Raw genomic sequence first — 17,470 nt, forward strand, 5'->3', positions numbered from 1 at the left:
ACGGTTCGGAACCCATTCCTGACTCCTGTTGGAACAGATCTTTTATTAGTTCTTTCCCTAAATCACCAGTGTGATGAAGAAGGAATAATGTTTAATATTGACGGTTGGTTTGTAGCTCTTTTTTACACAATAAAATAGTGCCATTAAAAAATATTATTAAAAATTACAATTATCAAACCTAGAGTAATTATTTTTAATATTTTTTTATTTTATGATTATTATTACTATTATTATTATTAAGAACTTTTAAGAGCTGAAGCAAATGATTAAGCTCTAATACAAAAAAAATTTCTTTAACTTTTTCAATTCTAAAACAGCAAACACACTGAAGCTCTTGCAAAAATAAATTTTGGAAAAAATGCCCTACAATAAATGAAAAATTAAATTTTTTATGTTGAATTTAATATATTTTTTTCCACGACGCGACGATACGAAATCTCCCCTATTTTCTGCGCCTCTGGATTTATTTATTTTTATCATAGAAACGTAGGCCCATGCTCTAGTCTAGATTTACATAAATACTAGAATTGGAACGTATCTCCTTTTTTGTTGGGTTTTGGAACACGGCCATCGACCTTCAACATGACATTTGACAACAGCCTTCTAAGCATTTGACAAGGCATAAGGATTTAAGGAAATCCAACCTCAAATTTTATTTGATATTTTGTGGTTGAGAATTTAAATACGTTCTCTTAGCTATGTTAAAAATTTTAAAACTGTATAATAGATATTCGAAACTGCCAACTGGAAACTACTCCCGAACTGTATCGATTATTAATTTAAGCAAACATGACTATGAAAAATATAGATTAACTAATGTGTGTAGAAAATATCAGAGAAAGAAATGGAAGAATTTCGATCATCATCTGAATAATTCATCTTTTGTATTTGCTGTAGGTCTGGGCATTGTTATTTGCGATGCTATCGATCAAATGCGAGAAGAAAAACGATTTTTTAAAGCCTCACAATTTGGTCTGATACATGAAATAACTAGGTAAATATCTCTAAATATAAGTAATGAATCTTGATCCATATTCTACTCTTTAATTAATTTAATTGTCTTATTATGTACTGTGTATGTGTATTCTGCAAATATATCTATGAAATAAAATTATGTTTTAGATTCATAAAAGATGGCATAGATGTAAATAGAAGACACCATTTAGGTTGGACAGCTTTAATGGTAGCCACAGTGAATGAACAGTATGAAGCTTCTGAATTATTACTGAAAGCTGGAGCTGATCCAAATATTGCTGATAATTTTATTAATGCTAACCGAACAGCCAATAAAGTAGGCTTACATCCAATTGAAGGTAACATTGCTAAAGGGATCCTATTCATTTTCATGTTGCAATCAAAACTGCCATTTTTTTTGAAAATATCTTAGTTTGTCTCGTTTTCAGTGTTAATGATGAGAGATGAAGAATTTTCAAGTGGTCTAAACAATAAGGCCACATTTCTGGGATTCACAGCTTTGCATTATGCCGCTCTTACCAACAATCTTGGTATTATTAAACTGCTTATAAAATATGGCGCTAACCCCAATTTGGAGAATGAAATGGGGCACAAGCCTGTTATGTACAGTAATAGTGATGAAATTAAAAAATATCTAACAACTCAAATGCAGAAAGTAAGGATATTTTTTTTATAATTAATCAATTAAATTGCTTGATATTAATTTAAACATGATACACTTACTAGGTATACATTTTTTACAGTTTGAAGAATTGCAACGAGAGAAAGAGATTGAAGAACGCAGAAGGTATCCGTTGGAAGAGAGATTGAAAAAATATATTGTTGGACAAGAAGCAGCAATTGCAACTGTGGCAGCAAGTGAGTCTTTTTTTTTGAAGTTACAATAATATTACTTTGTTGTTTACATAAACAAAATTTAAATTTTCAGTACTTATATTTTACTTTACGTTACTTTTGCATGACAGTCAGTAAGGCTAAAGATTATTACTGTGTTTCTGATCAAAGAGTTGTAAAAATAAGATCAAATGCTTAGTTATTAGTACTTTGGATTGATCATAAAAGCATGTTAAGAAACATTTCTTTATCATAATCTTTTAAACTAGGTACTAATATTTTGGAATCTACTCATTAATATGCACTATTATTAATGGTTTAAAATTATGAGTTAGATATTATCTAATTTTTGTAGCTGTCCGGAGAAAAGAGAATGGCTGGACAGACGATGATCACCCGTTAGTATTTTTGTTTTTGGGCTCATCAGGTATTGGCAAAACCGAATTGGCTAAACAACTTGCTACATACGTTCACAAAGATAAGCAGCATGCATTTATTAGATTAGATATGTCGGAATATCAAGAGAAACACGAGGTATCCTAATATTTAAATTACCTGTTTAATAAATTCTCATAACATTTATTATTGTAGGTTTAAAAAAAATTTCTTAAGTTTGTCTGATTTTATAAAATAACATCAAAAATAGTGCGAATTATTTTCCGAATCTTTTAAATTTTCCATTTAAAAAAATTCATTGTGCATTGTGGGGCATTCCCTGGGAATCATAGGATTTCTACAATGCATGTACTTTTTTGGTGGTGTGGTTACCCCTTCGAATATGGTTTGATAAACCAAAAATATATCTTCCTCTAAATAAGTTTTCGTTTACGATTGTCTAATTTCCAAAGACATACTTGTTGGTATTAACTTTCCAGTCAGTTCTTTTATCATTACTTTATCCGTTTACTGAGTTCAAAAAATATATCGTCCTATTTTAAATTTTTAAATTAGGCACTTTTGTCTTCTCTAAATAATTGTTTGTAATATCATTAAATTAATTGTTTTTGGAATAGGTGGCCAAATTGATAGGGGCGCCTCCTGGTTACGTAGGCCATGACGAAGGAGGCCAACTAACAAAAAAATTGAAAAAGTGTCCGAGTGCTGTCGTCCTCTTTGATGAAGTGGATAAAGCCCATCCCGATGTTCTTACGGTTCTTCTGCAATTATTTGATGAAGGCAGACTTACGGACGGCCAGGGTAAAACTATTGAATGCAAGGACGCTATATTTATAATGACTTCTAACTTGGCCAGTGACGAAATAGCGAATCATGCTATACAGTTGAGGAGAGAGGTGGAGAAATTAAAAAAGGAGAGGCTTAGTATTTCAGATACCAAAGGTGAGTGAAATATTTGATGTGAGAAATAAATAATTCGTTTATTCAACTTGTTAGAAAATGAAAAATATATTTCGGATAATATTCACATATCAAGGAAATTTAAAGATGAAGTGGTGAAACCTATACTGAAACGGCATTTTAAAAGGGATGAGTTTCTTGGTAGGATAAATGAAATTGTGTATTTTCTTCCGTTTTCAAGGAATGAGCTGTTGCAACTTGTCGGAAAGGAACTTCAGAGTTGGGCACAAAGGGTATGTTAATTTTTTTCCTTTTTTACTAATTCATTACTAGGGAAAACATAAAAAGTGTTTTAATGAAAAGTAAAATGCATACAAACAAATAATTCATCAATACAACTGTTGTGTGTGCCGAGCTCTCGACCCTCCACCACTACCTCCCATACATTTTTCGTGAATTTCTGCTAGGTCCAATAGTTTTAATTGACATTTTATATGGGTTGCACAAGGGCGCAAATTTTGCTAATTCACTCCCAGAATTTACTCGGAATGACAAAGGTATTTGTTTAAAAAACAGCCCTCCTCCAGACCTCGTAGTTACCTCACAAATGCCGGTCAACTTTGATCGACTATAACTCTGGAACCAATTAACGAATCACCACTTTTTTTTTTAAAGAAGTGTTTTTCCGAGTACTTTAACCCTTTCGCTGCGCAATACGTCTGAACGTAGCTACCGCGCCGTGCGCGATTGTTTATCGCGTGCGAATATATACGTCTGGAGCAGTTAGACCACTTATAGTTTTACATTATGTTGTGTTAAATTACGATTTATGATAAATTTTATGATTTTATTTTGAATAAAATACAGTATATGTACTAAATAGAAACAGAAAGAAACATGAACAATCTTGGTACTATTACCAGTACCTCTTTCCATAAAAATATTTGTCACAATCGGTATAAGCTCGCCCGCAAAAATTCGCCTTACCAATTGCAATAACCGAGTCACTGTGCGCACGGTTGCGAATATATACGGTTTGAGCAGCCTGATCCAATTTAACTATTCATGCGAATTTATCCGTCTGGAGCAGTTTGAGCCCTATAAATTTTTGGCAAATATATACGTCTGGAGCAGTGAAAGGGTTAAAAGCATAATTTTAAAATAATATTTATAAAGTTATTCTATTTGTTTATCAGCGCAAAAATTACGCATATATTTAAACAATTACCACGGCTCTCCTAATTAATGAATTTCAATTTTTCTGGACACATTTTAAAGTTTGAGTGCCCTTTTTTATGTGATAAAATTTTCAAGTATCTAGAAGTCTTAATTTAGGCTCAGTTAAATTTAAATTAAATTTAAATTTTTTTTTCAAAAACCTGGATTGCAAAATTATTACTCGAAAACTATCCGACCAATTTTAACGAAAATTGGTGTGATGTTTTATTATATCAAAAAGATTTTTTTGATCAAGTATGAAGATCCTACATATAAGTACTTTTAAAAAAATCGCAAAAATATTGTAATTTTTTTGTTGTTTTTGCTATATTTCCAGTAATTGTTGTATTTTTTTAGTTGAAAATAGTTATATCGTGTAAAATTTAATTACAAATCTTTTTCCTCTTCAATTTTTCTCTAAAATTAATAGTTTTTGAACTGTGTTGAAAAAAAGGGAAAAAATCGAATTTTTTCCAGTTTTTTCACTGTTTGTTTAACAATAAGTTTTGCATACATTTTGAAGCACGCGCATAGTGAAATTATGTTTTGTTATATCATTTTAGAACCATTAAAGCAAAAACTAGCTGTACTATATAAAACATCCATACATGGGTATTTTGAAACAGATCCTGCCTGGTCTATTAGGAAACCATTGAAATGATATAAACAAATATCAGATACAACTTCATGTTTCTGTTATTTATAAGACATTAATACCAGTGGATTACCCACTACCCCGTTAAATTTTATAAGATTGTAGATGATCGCTTAACTTAATCATATTATCAAATTGAATCTGTCTGTCTGTCTGTCTGTCCTTTGAAAATATGTCCTTAACTTTTTGACAATGAATGTGATTCTTGCTCATTTTCGAAAAATATTTGATATTATCGTAATAAAGTTCAAGTATGGTGAACTAGACGAGGAGCACTAGTAGCATTACCACTGCGGTCTATTGACTAAACCCTATCTACATTTTTTATGAGGAGATTTAAAAATTAGTGTATTGTGCTGAAACAGCCACTTTGATGGTTTAAATGAATATATTACAGCTAATCAAAACAGACAGAACATTTATCTTGTCAATACTGGCATGCCCAAATGTACTGGGTGTCCAGGAATTGATTTCCCTTTTTAAACTCGAATAACTTGGCAAGAGTGTAACGTAGCAAGGTCGGGTTAGCGTCGTTCGATAGTGACTCGATGCTCATTATGTAGTAACAATGGTTCATTATTGAAGCATATGTCAAGAGTAACGATTCTTACACAATTGCACGGCGAAGGTTTTGTGCTCACTTCAATATTAGGCGTGTAGAGAACACACCAAGTAAAAATTTGGTCAAATAGTGGGTGAGGAAGTTTAGAGAAACAGCGTCAGCTACAAATGTGAAACCTCGTGGTCGCCCAAGGACTGTAACTGCTCCTGAGAATGTACGTGCTGTGATACTTAGAAATCCAAATAGATCGAGTCGTAAAATAACATGTGCAAATCACCTTTCCACACAATTTTAAGGAGAGATTTGAAGTTTCATCCCTACACGATTCAAATAGTGCAAGAATTAAACCTAAATGACTTTAGAAGCCGTCGTTCTTTCGCCGAAACAATGATAGACTATTTTTTTTGCAAACGACCGAATTAACAACATTCTGTTCAGTGATGAAGCGCACTTTCATCTTGCAGGCGCAGTTAATAAACAAAATTGTTGCTATTGGGCAACAGAGAATCCAAAGAAAAAACACGAAATTCTCCAACATAATCCAAAGGTGTGGTGTGCTATGTCGGTGTCAAAAATTATTGACCCTTATTTTTTTGAGAATCGACGCGGCGTAGCCCAGACTGTAAATAGTGATCATTATTGTGCAATGCTTCGGACGTTTTTGGTACCTCAGCTGCAAGAATTTGATGGCTTTAATCAGGATACATGGTTTCAGCAAAATGGGGCCACCGCACATACAGCCCGGGCATATAGAAGTCGTTTAAGAATTATTCCCGGAAAAGGTCATCTCTCGCTTTGGAGATCTACACTGGCCAGGGAGGTCTCCCGATCTCACCACACTGGACTTATTTTTTGTGGGGATATCTCAGTAAGTAAAGTTTATGTTAATAGACCTAGGACTTTGGAAGCATTAAAACAAGAAATATGGGAAGAAATAAATGGAATTCCGTCTGCAATGTGTTTAGCAGTTTTTAACCACATGAAGACGGTATTGCAAGAGTGTTTTGACCAAAATGGAAGACACCTCGACAATATAATTTTTAAAACATAAAATCTGCCTATATTGTGTGTATTTTTGCATAAATAAATAAATTTTAAAACTTCAAGACAATTTTTTATTAGCCTTTAAAAAGGGAAATTCATTCCTGGACACCTAGTATATACGAGTTATTTACTGGTTACATTTAATAAAACTAGGAATTAATAACAATAATTAATTGACTAAAATAAAACGTTTGTGATGAAACTTTCCTGATTTATTACTTTGTAAATTCTTTTCGTTTCTTATACGTAAAATATTTATACATGCCGATTGACCGTGTGTGCATTGCGTTGAGTCAGATACTACAATTAACCAAATTTGAATAGCGTGTATATAAATATTTTTAAATAGTTTTCAAAGCACCCTCTTTGATTTGTGTTGTATACAATTATATATCCCTTAATTTACCACCCTGTATGTCAATTAGAGTTACTAAGTTTTACCATTATGACATTTTTTATATTTTCTTTGAAAATTTCAGCAGTCGGCATAATTAAGAATTGTAGTATTTTACAAATTGTCATTTTTTAGGCTAGAGATAAGCATAAAATAGAAATAAAATGGGACAGAGGTGTGGAATCTGCACTGGCAGACGGCTATGATGTGAATTATGGGGCCAGATCCATAAAGTACGAGGTTGAACGCAGAGTTGTGAATCAACTTGCGGCTGCCCATGAAAAGGGCATAATCGGTAAGGGCAGCACGGTGCACATCTTCGCCCTGTTCCCAGAGAATGCAGAAGCACCCGAGATTAAGCTTAAAGTCCGTAAGAGCGGTGTGAAAGAATTCACAGAAGTGGATCAGAACAAACTCTCCATCAAGAATTTAGCTTCCATTTTTACTTAAACGAGTAAATTGCCAAGCCCTTGTCCAATGTGTATATTTTTTAAATTATTTCGCTGTACGTAAGTTTTGAATATAAATAAATGCTGCAACCATAACATTTAATATTTTTATTAATATAATTAACAGAATACAATTAACATGGTTTTGTGACTTGCGTCAAAGTAATGCTAATATTTATAGCCACATCGAATTAAGAATATAGATCCTATATGTTTTTTCATAAAATATATTTGTTGTGATAACAAGGTCGATGAACTTTAAAATACATATTTGGTTTCTGATAATTTCGATAGGCCTTAATTAGGCACATAGCATCTCCTTACATACATAGTCTGAAAACTAGCGAGAATTTTCTGTTACATCGAAAGGACCTATTTCTTATGAGAAAATGTTTGAGAGAGGCAATATATCCCGAAAGCTTATATAAAGCCATTATTTAGTATGCTAGGAGTTTTCCTGAGTCTAAAACTTATAATTATTTGATATTGCTTTGAAATCGTGCTAAAATGGCTATCAGTGTTTTGGTGTTTTGAATATCCCACTTCTGATGGGAATACTCAATTTAGTATTTGTAGCATCATTGATGAAATAAGTAACAAATAATGGACCAAGTTCATAAGCTAATCGTTTTTCTGTCACTTGACTGGAAGTACAATTTCTTTCATTTGAATGAGATACCCAATATTTTTGTGGTTATTTTGAAAGTTACATTTTAAATACATGTGGTCTGTCTTTTTTAGAAAATGCTTTCCTACGCTTTTTTTATTAGGTCATTACCAGCATATAATTTGATTAAGAGGTCATTTTTTCCCTAATTGATACTACCATATAAGTTATACTACCATACCATACAATGAGTTTCAGCCAAATGAAATAAATTCAATAATAAATAGAGATATGCCCGGGACATGTCAGCTGGACATGTCCATCGGACATGTCGTGAAAAGTGGACATGTCCTGAGGACACTTGAAGATTGAAAAATAATAATAATAATTCCCGCAAAAATTTTTTGAGGTTGGTACATATAAAATTAAAGATATTTAGCCATTTTCTTGTAATTTTGTTGGTAATTGTTTAACTGAAACTGACATTTTAAAAATGTAACCTGTTTTATATGTCCATATTTTCTTATTTTTGGCAAAGTTAACGATTAGTAAATAGTAATCAGTTAATTCTTAATTTTGTATTTAATACACAAATAGTTTATAAATGAAGTATGACGCCAAAGTCAACAGTTTGGTTATATTTTTCTGAATTGAGTAAAAATCATTTATATATGTAACTTCTACTCACAAACAATTTTTAAGAATTCCATTAGGATGGAAAAACATTTAAATAAGTGTATTGGCTGTCCGGGGAAAATTAGCAACCAATTTGTAAAAAGTCTAAAGGTGGGTAATAAGTAAAATATATCGACACATATCCATTAGAATAAAAGTAATATTTTGCTTTGTATACTCTGGAGCAGTGAGTTGTGAAAACATGACGTCACTCATAGTTGCCTTACTAGATTCAAGGTCAAAAGTACTTTTCCCGACATGTCCGGACATTTCATCGACATGTCCAACGGACATGTTCGTAACACACTTTTTCGAAAAGTGCCCCTCTCTAATAATAAATAAATGGTGGTGTGTTTGAAAAAACGCTCGGACACATCGACTGGTATTTTTACCAGTTTGGTAATCAAATAATTTTCTTTTTTTAATGTTAATTTTTGCAATACATCTGAAAACATTTTAATATTTCCGAAACAGTTGATGATAGGTATAGGACATTGTACATGAAATATGTCTAGAATTTTCTGAAGAATTCAAAAATTGTATAATATACAGGGTGTTGCATTTAAAATAAGAAAGTTGGTATTGACCACTGTTACATGACACCCTGTATAAAAAGTTTTTGTTGAAAAATGCGCAACTAAAAATACCAATCGAGGTGTCTGAATGTTTTTTGAACACACCCCCATTTATTTAATATTGAATTTGTTCCATTTGTCTGATACAAACTGTATAATTGATCTCTTACCTACTCTACAACTAAGCCCTACATTTAATCTAGATAATACTGGGGATAATAAAATTATAGGTACTATTTACAATGTTGTTTATATAACTAGTGATAATATATTTTCAACTTACGTAAACTATACAGGATGGTTTCTTCTTCAGGAAGTTATTCCTCATATTATTTTAAACAACAAAGCTCAACCTGAAAAATAGGTGTTGAATTTTAAATAAATAATATTTAAATATATCTTGATGAAGATTGGTGACAGAAAAAAAATCACAATTTTATCAACCAGCGAGAGATTGTACAGGGTGTCCCCAAAAAGGGACACTACAGTTTTCAGTGAAGTGTAAACTCCAAAAAGATGAGACATTTTAAACATTTTAAATTTCTATGTCAACGATATTTTATAAAATTTGATTACATTGTATTTATTTAAAATTTTATTTCAAACAAAAAATTTCTAGTCTTATTTTTATGACTTCAATTTATTGAACTATATTTGAGGTTGTTAGTGACTGTCTCTTAATATATTTTTCATTAGTTGAGAGGTTTGTTACCAATTCAATTATGACATGATATATAAAAAAACATCCTGTATATTGGACACACAGTAATATTTTTTTAACCTGAAAGCGATTCTAAAATATACAGTATTTGAGATGCAATCTGGAGGTAAGGAAACTATACATATCCACACGATTTCTTTGCCTTTTTTCAATTTTATGTAAAATACATGTAAAAATATGTAAACTAACGATGCAGTTTTTAAGAAACTGCAAAATAAATAGTCCCTAGTTTGCTGAAATTAAGCCTTTACATCAGGGTGCTTTTGGTAAAAATATTTCTGTGTGTAAAAGAGAATACCTATCGATTCATAACAACGCATAATTTAATTAACCTATTGACCCATTACCTATGTTAAGGCACTTCAGAAATAACGTTTTTTTTACCTTATTAACTTAAGTACTCATAAAATTCATAAAATAATTCAGCTAATTCAGCTATTTAGTAGGCACTATAGATGAAAGATATCAGAAATAAAATTTGAATCTGAAATAAATTTAAACTAAAATAGTATAGAAATCTTTAAAATGTAATTTTCAACCCAACTATGAAGAACATATACAGGATATTATATATTCAAATTTCAAAAATTGTGACCATTTTATTGTAACTATAAGGAAATGATTTGCTTATGAAATATGTCCATTTGTTGCTTATTTTACTCTTGTTAAATATTATGCTAAAAGTAGTGCAAAAAGAGATATAAGTGACTTTATTATAATTTGTGTCACCCTGTATATTAGTTGAAAATAAAAAAATTCCAAGAGCGAATACCAAAAATAAATGGGATTATTTTTAAGCGGTGAACTTACTAACTCAAAGATACTTGTTTCATTTTTCTATTTTTTGTTTTATTTTAGTTAATATAATATGAAATATAACATATTTTAAATAAAAAATAGTGAGTGAAACTAGGCCATCTGCTGCAGCTGATTTTCAGACTATTTTATATACATATGCAAAAGTATATTACCAAAAAATAAGTAATAAAATACGAACCCTGTGTGCTTTTACTAATTTTGTACTAACATAAAAATATTTTACTCTTTTAGGACAGTGTTAATCTCAGTCGTATAATATAATCTAATAGCAAAATAATTTATTTAATTCATTAATACATATTACATCTACTAAAAAATACAACTTACGAACTTACTTAAAATAATTTTAAATAGTCTTTAATAATACATATACATTTTACAACACAACGGCGTAAGTACTCCTAAATTATTAACACATAATTGGAATAATTACTTTGTTACAAATTTTATTCTCATCTCTGATCGTCTTATTAGAAGAATTTTTTAATAAAGAAATCAATTTACATAATTATGTGATAATATCGGCACACTAGTTTACGCGATGTAGAACAAACTTTAATTTCTACAAATATTTAAGAGATCAATTTTTAGAGATGAGAATATAAGGTATGAATTCATATTTACAATCAATATATATCTATACCAATGAGCAGGTACGTTTGGAAGGTATTATATAAGAAAAAGCTACAATCCAATTATTTAAATGTTATCAATACTTTCAATCAGTTTTAAGTAGGTAACTAAAAAGTGCGTGTTTATAAATTTTACAAATATTGACTTAAAATTTGATTCTAGTGTTATATTTCATTTAATAAATCTTGTATCAGTCTTTTCAAATGGTATGTATGTAAGTATTTTGTTATTTTGTAAACGGGGATATGGACTTTGTTAAAACTTGGATTGACTAACCATCCTAGGACAAGTTCACAAAAAATATTTTTTTCTTAAATTATCGTAACATTTGTTTAACACGAAAGCAACTATACAAATCAGAGTCATGTGGACATTACAGAGCAGTACATACTGTGGCATTTGCACTTAATGAGAAAATGTTTTAATTGATTTTATTTATGTCAGTATTTTATCATTTCCCCTCCTGACAAATTTTCTGTGGACGCCCATGGGCAGTCACAGTTTTTAATTAAAAAATTGGTATAAATAGTGAAAAATATAAGTATACAGAGTGCCAAACTTTAATGCTGCATTCTACAACACAAGTATTTAAAAAGGCTTCCTAATAACATGTGTCTGGAAATGCTCCTTTTTTGAAATACACGGTGTTGGCAAAAAGATGAAATCTATTTATCTGTCTTTCATCTGTGTCTTACGTATCTTGATGAAACTTGGGCTATTGACTTAATTAATTATGGGTAAAAATTTGCCAAATTCGTACACAAATCTGTCAATCAGTGGGGAAGATATTGGGAGACATGTTTATTAAGAACTCTAGAATTTGGACACCACTGAATATTTTGGAAATTGAGTAAATCAATAATTATTATTTGTCCTAAAAAATCATTGGTATAGAAATTATTCCCGAGAAATTTATTTTTTTCCTGGTGGTTTGTATGATGTTAAAATTGTATTTATACACAGGTTTTTTGTGGGATTAACAGTTTTATAGTAATTTTTTATTTAGTCAACTATGTTGGTAGCTTTATTTTAAATTTAAAAAAATAATGTCAAAAATGGCTCTTCTTCCGAATAAAATAGAACATATTTTTATTAGTGGAAATACTACGGTTCTCAGTGATGTTGTTTCACAGTATCTTTGCCAGAGGCTTGTACCAACTTAGTATATTTTTGTACATGGTTATTTAAGTCATCAGTCGAGTTTTATTAAACATCTTAAAAGATATTTATAAATAAATGCATGTTCTTTTTTTAAATTTAAACACTGTATTTCAAACACAGCATTTCCGGAGAATGTTTATAGGAATTTTTTTTATCTATTTGTGAGGTGGAATCCGCTACTCAATTTTAGCAGAGTACAATATTATCGCCATGTTTACCAGCTTACTAATATAAAAAATAAATATATATATATTTATTATTAAATTTAAGTCTGCTTAGCCCAGAAATAGATAATTCAAAATTGTCTATTTTACATATACAAAGATATCTTTCCTTACTAAATATTTAACTTTTTTTAGGTTTTTGCATACAGTCCAATGTTTTCAACAAACTAGGTAATATTTTAGATTAACGTCTGAAATTGTACTAACATTGGTAATATCCATATGTCACATTATTCAGTCTATTGAAAAAAAAAACCTTGTATAATAATTCTTATATATCTGTATATTACAGGGTTATTCTGATTATCAAATTAATGTATGTATACAGTATACATATGTTGTAAAAAAAATTATAATGGATTATGCTTACATCATATATTTTTTTACAAATAAAGAAATTAATTTAAAAATAATGAAGCTTTAAATTTTAATTGTATATTCATCCAGTATACTGGGAATAGCAAAGACAAGTATGTAGCTTATTATATTTAAATATTATAGATGTTCATTTAGATTTTATAAGTGCAGAAGTGTTATAAATACTTGAAAATTCAAAATAAAATTACAGCTAATTGTAAACTAAAATTGTACATTTATAAACATATAAAACATTTTTAGTCTAATACAAAATATTAGATTTACAAAACATATATACAGCCAATATTTGGAATATTCTCAGTGAATGCCTTTCAATATAAATTTCTTATTTAGCAAAATGAGTTATAATTTACAAACACTTGCAATATGTATAGCAATTATTTAAATTTAACTCACAAATTAATTAATTAAGAAAAGGAAATGTGGTGAAAACAACTACAAAATAACTAGATATATTCAAACACAAAGGTTTTAATATTAAGTCTTTGGACATTTTTTGTTAAATTAATTTATTCTAATATTTGATGTGAAATTAAATATCTTAATTATAATTTTAAAATATTCCGCATTTGATATAGCAATTTTTGTACAGATAACAATGGAGAAATATAGTAAAATATATACCTGTACAAAAATTATTTAGATATTTATTTATTAGAAATACTTTTGCGTTCTAACATCATAAAAAATTTGTATTTGCCATTTCTGTGACAATATAAGGAGCCCTACAAAATAATTCAAACATACAGGGTATCCTAGAAATAAGTGTCAAGAAAAACTATTAAACACAAACTGTTGCTTCTGTTGAGTTAAATGCGTGGTCAAAATTTTAGTATTTATTTTTGGGATACTTATGTTTTAAATCAAATAGTATTTATCTTTCCATAATATATTCTACTGTTATGTCAGTCATCCTTACTTATGTTTATGATTCATTGGAGGATTTTAGGGGAACGACGCAAGAAATTTAGAATGTTTAACACTGGAAAAATAACGATAGTAGTATTAAGGTTGGATTTCCTATATTGGGAAATTAAATTTTATACAGGTGTTACTTAGAAATAACTTTGTTAAATGGTCCCTTGCTCCATTTAATATTAGTGTTTATATTTATAATTTAACATCAGCGATGTTTTATTTATCAGAAACCTTATAGTTAATCTCATCCCACTGACCAACCAGAGTTAGCGTCAACTGAGATTAGCCGAGGTCTCAGGTAAACAAAACACGCCTATATGCTATATGGTTCAACTACTAAGGGGTACGTACTCAGGTCTGTACTATTCTAACATAAATGTTACTAACACAATATTTTATGTTGCCTTAAACTGATGGTCCCTGTAGCCAGCATATAGTATATTTTGTATATAATTTTGTTGTATGAGAAAATTAGCCAATAAGGTATCAAGGGGAAACACACTAAATACAGGGCGTAGGTATTTCAAAGTTGCTTGATTTGCGAGTTACAGAACGGTATGTTCATTAGCGTTACTCGAATTAGAACAACTGTTATGGTTGTTATGAGAGAATTTAGAAACAATATACCTAAAAGGAAAATCGAAATGCTGTTAGTTGAAGTTATGTTTGTAACAAGAATATGATTCACAAAATTGGAAATTAATTGTTAGTTGTATTTAATGAAATTTAACAACTTCGAAAATAACTTGTTCACTGTTGTTGTGTTGTAGAGTACATTTTCTGAACTTTTCAAAATTGTTCAGTGGACAACAGACTCATTTAGTGTGACATCACATATTTAGGCAACCCGCAAAAAATTGTTATAGTTGAAATTGTACTGACCGAATCTGAACCTTCAATTTAATTTATTTTTACAAGGGTTTGAAAGTATTTAAGAGCAACCAACACGTGTTCCATAAAATAGATACATTAATGTGCTTAAAACTTAGAAAAAACTATATAAAGAGATAAGAGAATATTTTTTATATTCCTAAATTTAAATAAAGTAAAAATTTAACATTAGCCGTGTTATTCCTAATGCTCATGCTTGGAAAAAATGGCCTCATACGCAGGTGAGCTTTTGTTGATATGTTATCTGTGCCATCGTTTTGTTTAATCTTGGCATTTTCTAGTTTTACTAAGTATTGATATTGTTTTTCTTGTTGTTGTACTGTGTCAGTGTGTTTATCGAGTGTTTTTTTCTTCAAGTGGTTTATTATAGACGTACTCTCAACCAATACTGAACTTTTCTTGAATGATATCCTGCTGCGAAGCTATTTCCCTTACATGAAATTATCTTTAATACGCATGCTCAGTAACATTGATATAATTTTAATTTATTAATTAGGTACTATAAAAGTCAATATTGTTCTGTAAATTTAAATATATAATTTCTATAATCCTATTAGTTTGTCACTTGGTGTTTGAAACTTCTTAAATATTTCTAATATTGCCAGAATATCGCAATACTTATGACAAAGAAGCCATATTTTTGGCACTTATGTCCAAAGTATATAAGGTCAAAAATCGATCTAGTAGAAATATTGAGAAATTGCACTATGGGGTTGCCATTATTTGGCGTATGTTACGTCACTACTAAAAAGGTCTATTTCAATAAAATTACTTTTCGATTGTCCATAAACTAAGTATGTGAATAAAATCGGTTTTTAAGAATTGTTTAATTAAAAACTTATATTTCTGCTTTTTTAGGTAGGTACAGTAAGAAATTTATATTGAAATATACATTTATATTTTACATATTAGTTACCTATATGTTAACATATACAGTTAACGACATAGACATTCGTGTTTAATACACATTATACATTTTTTGGTTATTGATAAAGTGTTCAAAAACAATTTAATATACCTAATAAAATTTTATATTTGTAAGTGTATATAGTATAAGATAGCAAACATTTATCATAAGTACAAGTGGGACATTACACAAGTTTCCTGGCATACGATATCCCGATTTCAGTTTAAGCGTTTTTCATATTTAGGTAAAAGTGCAGTGATTCATTTTTGTATTAGATAAAATTATTAACAATATCAAATATAAATATCGACTCCATTATTCTTACTTATCCGAATAAAATTCCAATAAAGCAATGTAAACTAAAATGATTGTCATGTAAAGATTTCCTAAAAAATCACGCTTACATCATAAGTTTTTAGACCAATATGAAACACTTAAGTAAATATTATTTGTCTCACTGTCTGAGCCCCATTCATATTTTTTACACTGAAATATTATTGATATACACAGCACATGAATGATAGGTAATCAACAACAGCGATATAGGTACATTCATTTATAATATGTCGAAACAGAAATCAACTTTTAAGTAGCTGCAAGTGTGAGAGTCTGAAAGAAAAGTGCTGACCTAAATTAAAGGAATAATCTTTTAACCTTCAAAGGTTGTTATACGAAATAAAATTAACATTCCTTCTGTAATAGCTATCTCTGACGTTTAACATATAACGATAATGACAACAATAAATACACATATTCTTCGATTCAACATTCCCGTCGATCCAACAATTTTTTACGTCGTTATTTAAGGGTTTCAATTGAGCACTATAGTTTCACATTTATCTTATGGTGTGCCAGCAGGCTACCGTTTTTCTAGGACTTTGGGTCATATCAGTCCAATGGTCCTTTTCTGGACCTGTCTCTTTGGGTCCTATCATGCAGCTTCCTATTAAGGGACTGTTGCCAATGAGGTCGCTGCCTTGATCGAAAACTGAAATCTAGAAAAATTGTTTTAGAGAAAAATGAAACAAAGATACCCTTACTCCTTGTACCTGAATAAGAGGAGTAAACGATATATGCAAAAATCTTAAAATCAATAACCGCTGGTTGTTAAGAAGAATTTAAGCAACGAATAAAATTATTTGTTTGAAAGAAAACGACTTTTTGCAACAATAGTAACTAATAGCTATAAATAGGACTGAAACAGAGCAAAAAGTAGCCGTTCTTGTTTAAAATTAAAACGTATTTACAAATAAATATTTTGAGAAAATTATCCTATTCTTTTCTCTGATGATTTGATACGAATTTAAGCATGGTCGGCGATTTCCAAAATTTTACGAAATGTTTTCTTGTTATAAAAGGTGTCTCATAATTCACGCAAAAAGTAATTTTGATTGAAAACTTTTGCCAAAACGAAAATGTTTTTGAACATTTACTGACATTTTTTAAAGAACAATATTCAGTTGGCGTTTTGATTATTCATATGCATTTTTAAGAATTAATTTGTCATAATAAAATTAAAATTGTAATAGTTTTA

At 29.8% G+C, this 17,470-nt stretch overlaps 2 protein-coding genes across 2 annotated transcripts in view; one reads left to right on the forward strand and one right to left on the reverse strand.

The window, feature by feature from the left end:
- Positions 1-655: 655 nt before the first annotated feature.
- Positions 656-7,523, forward strand: LOC108917270 (caseinolytic peptidase B protein homolog). The gene is made up of 8 exons (XM_018723781.1): positions 656-994; positions 1,123-1,313; positions 1,404-1,630; positions 1,719-1,833; positions 2,165-2,343; positions 2,823-3,147; positions 3,202-3,398; positions 7,114-7,523. The coding sequence occupies exons 1-8, from the start codon at positions 699-701 to the stop codon at positions 7,426-7,428; spliced, it is 1,845 nt and encodes a 614-aa protein (XP_018579297.1). The 5' UTR covers positions 656-698; the 3' UTR covers positions 7,429-7,523.
- An 8,783-nt stretch (positions 7,524-16,306) lies between these two features.
- Positions 16,307-17,470, reverse strand: part of LOC108917430 (synaptotagmin-6) — an 85,459-nt gene continuing 84,295 nt past the window's right edge. The window contains exon 8 of the mRNA XM_023454689.1: positions 16,307-16,931. Within this exon, the coding sequence (XP_023310457.1) occupies positions 16,773-16,931 (159 nt within the window). The 3' untranslated portion in view covers positions 16,307-16,772. The remainder of the gene's footprint in view (positions 16,932-17,470) is intronic.

The sequence above is a fragment of the Anoplophora glabripennis genome, unplaced genomic scaffold (assembly GCF_000390285.2).
Source record: "Anoplophora glabripennis isolate ALB-LARVAE unplaced genomic scaffold, Agla_2.0 scaffold3, whole genome shotgun sequence".
NCBI lineage: Eukaryota > Metazoa > Arthropoda > Insecta > Coleoptera > Cerambycidae > Anoplophora > Anoplophora glabripennis.

Bases quoted from the DNA above. Each gene is read 5' to 3' on its own strand.
- LOC108917270 (XM_018723781.1), top strand. From the start codon at position 699: ATGTTAAAAATTTTAAAACTGTATAATAGATATTCGAAACTGCCAACT. The intron at 1,314-1,403 runs GTAACATTGCTA...TCTCGTTTTCAG, and splicing joins AGGCTTACATCCAATTGAAG to TGTTAATGATGAGAGATGAA. The intron at 1,631-1,718 runs GTAAGGATATTT...CATTTTTTACAG, and splicing joins TAACAACTCAAATGCAGAAA to TTTGAAGAATTGCAACGAGA.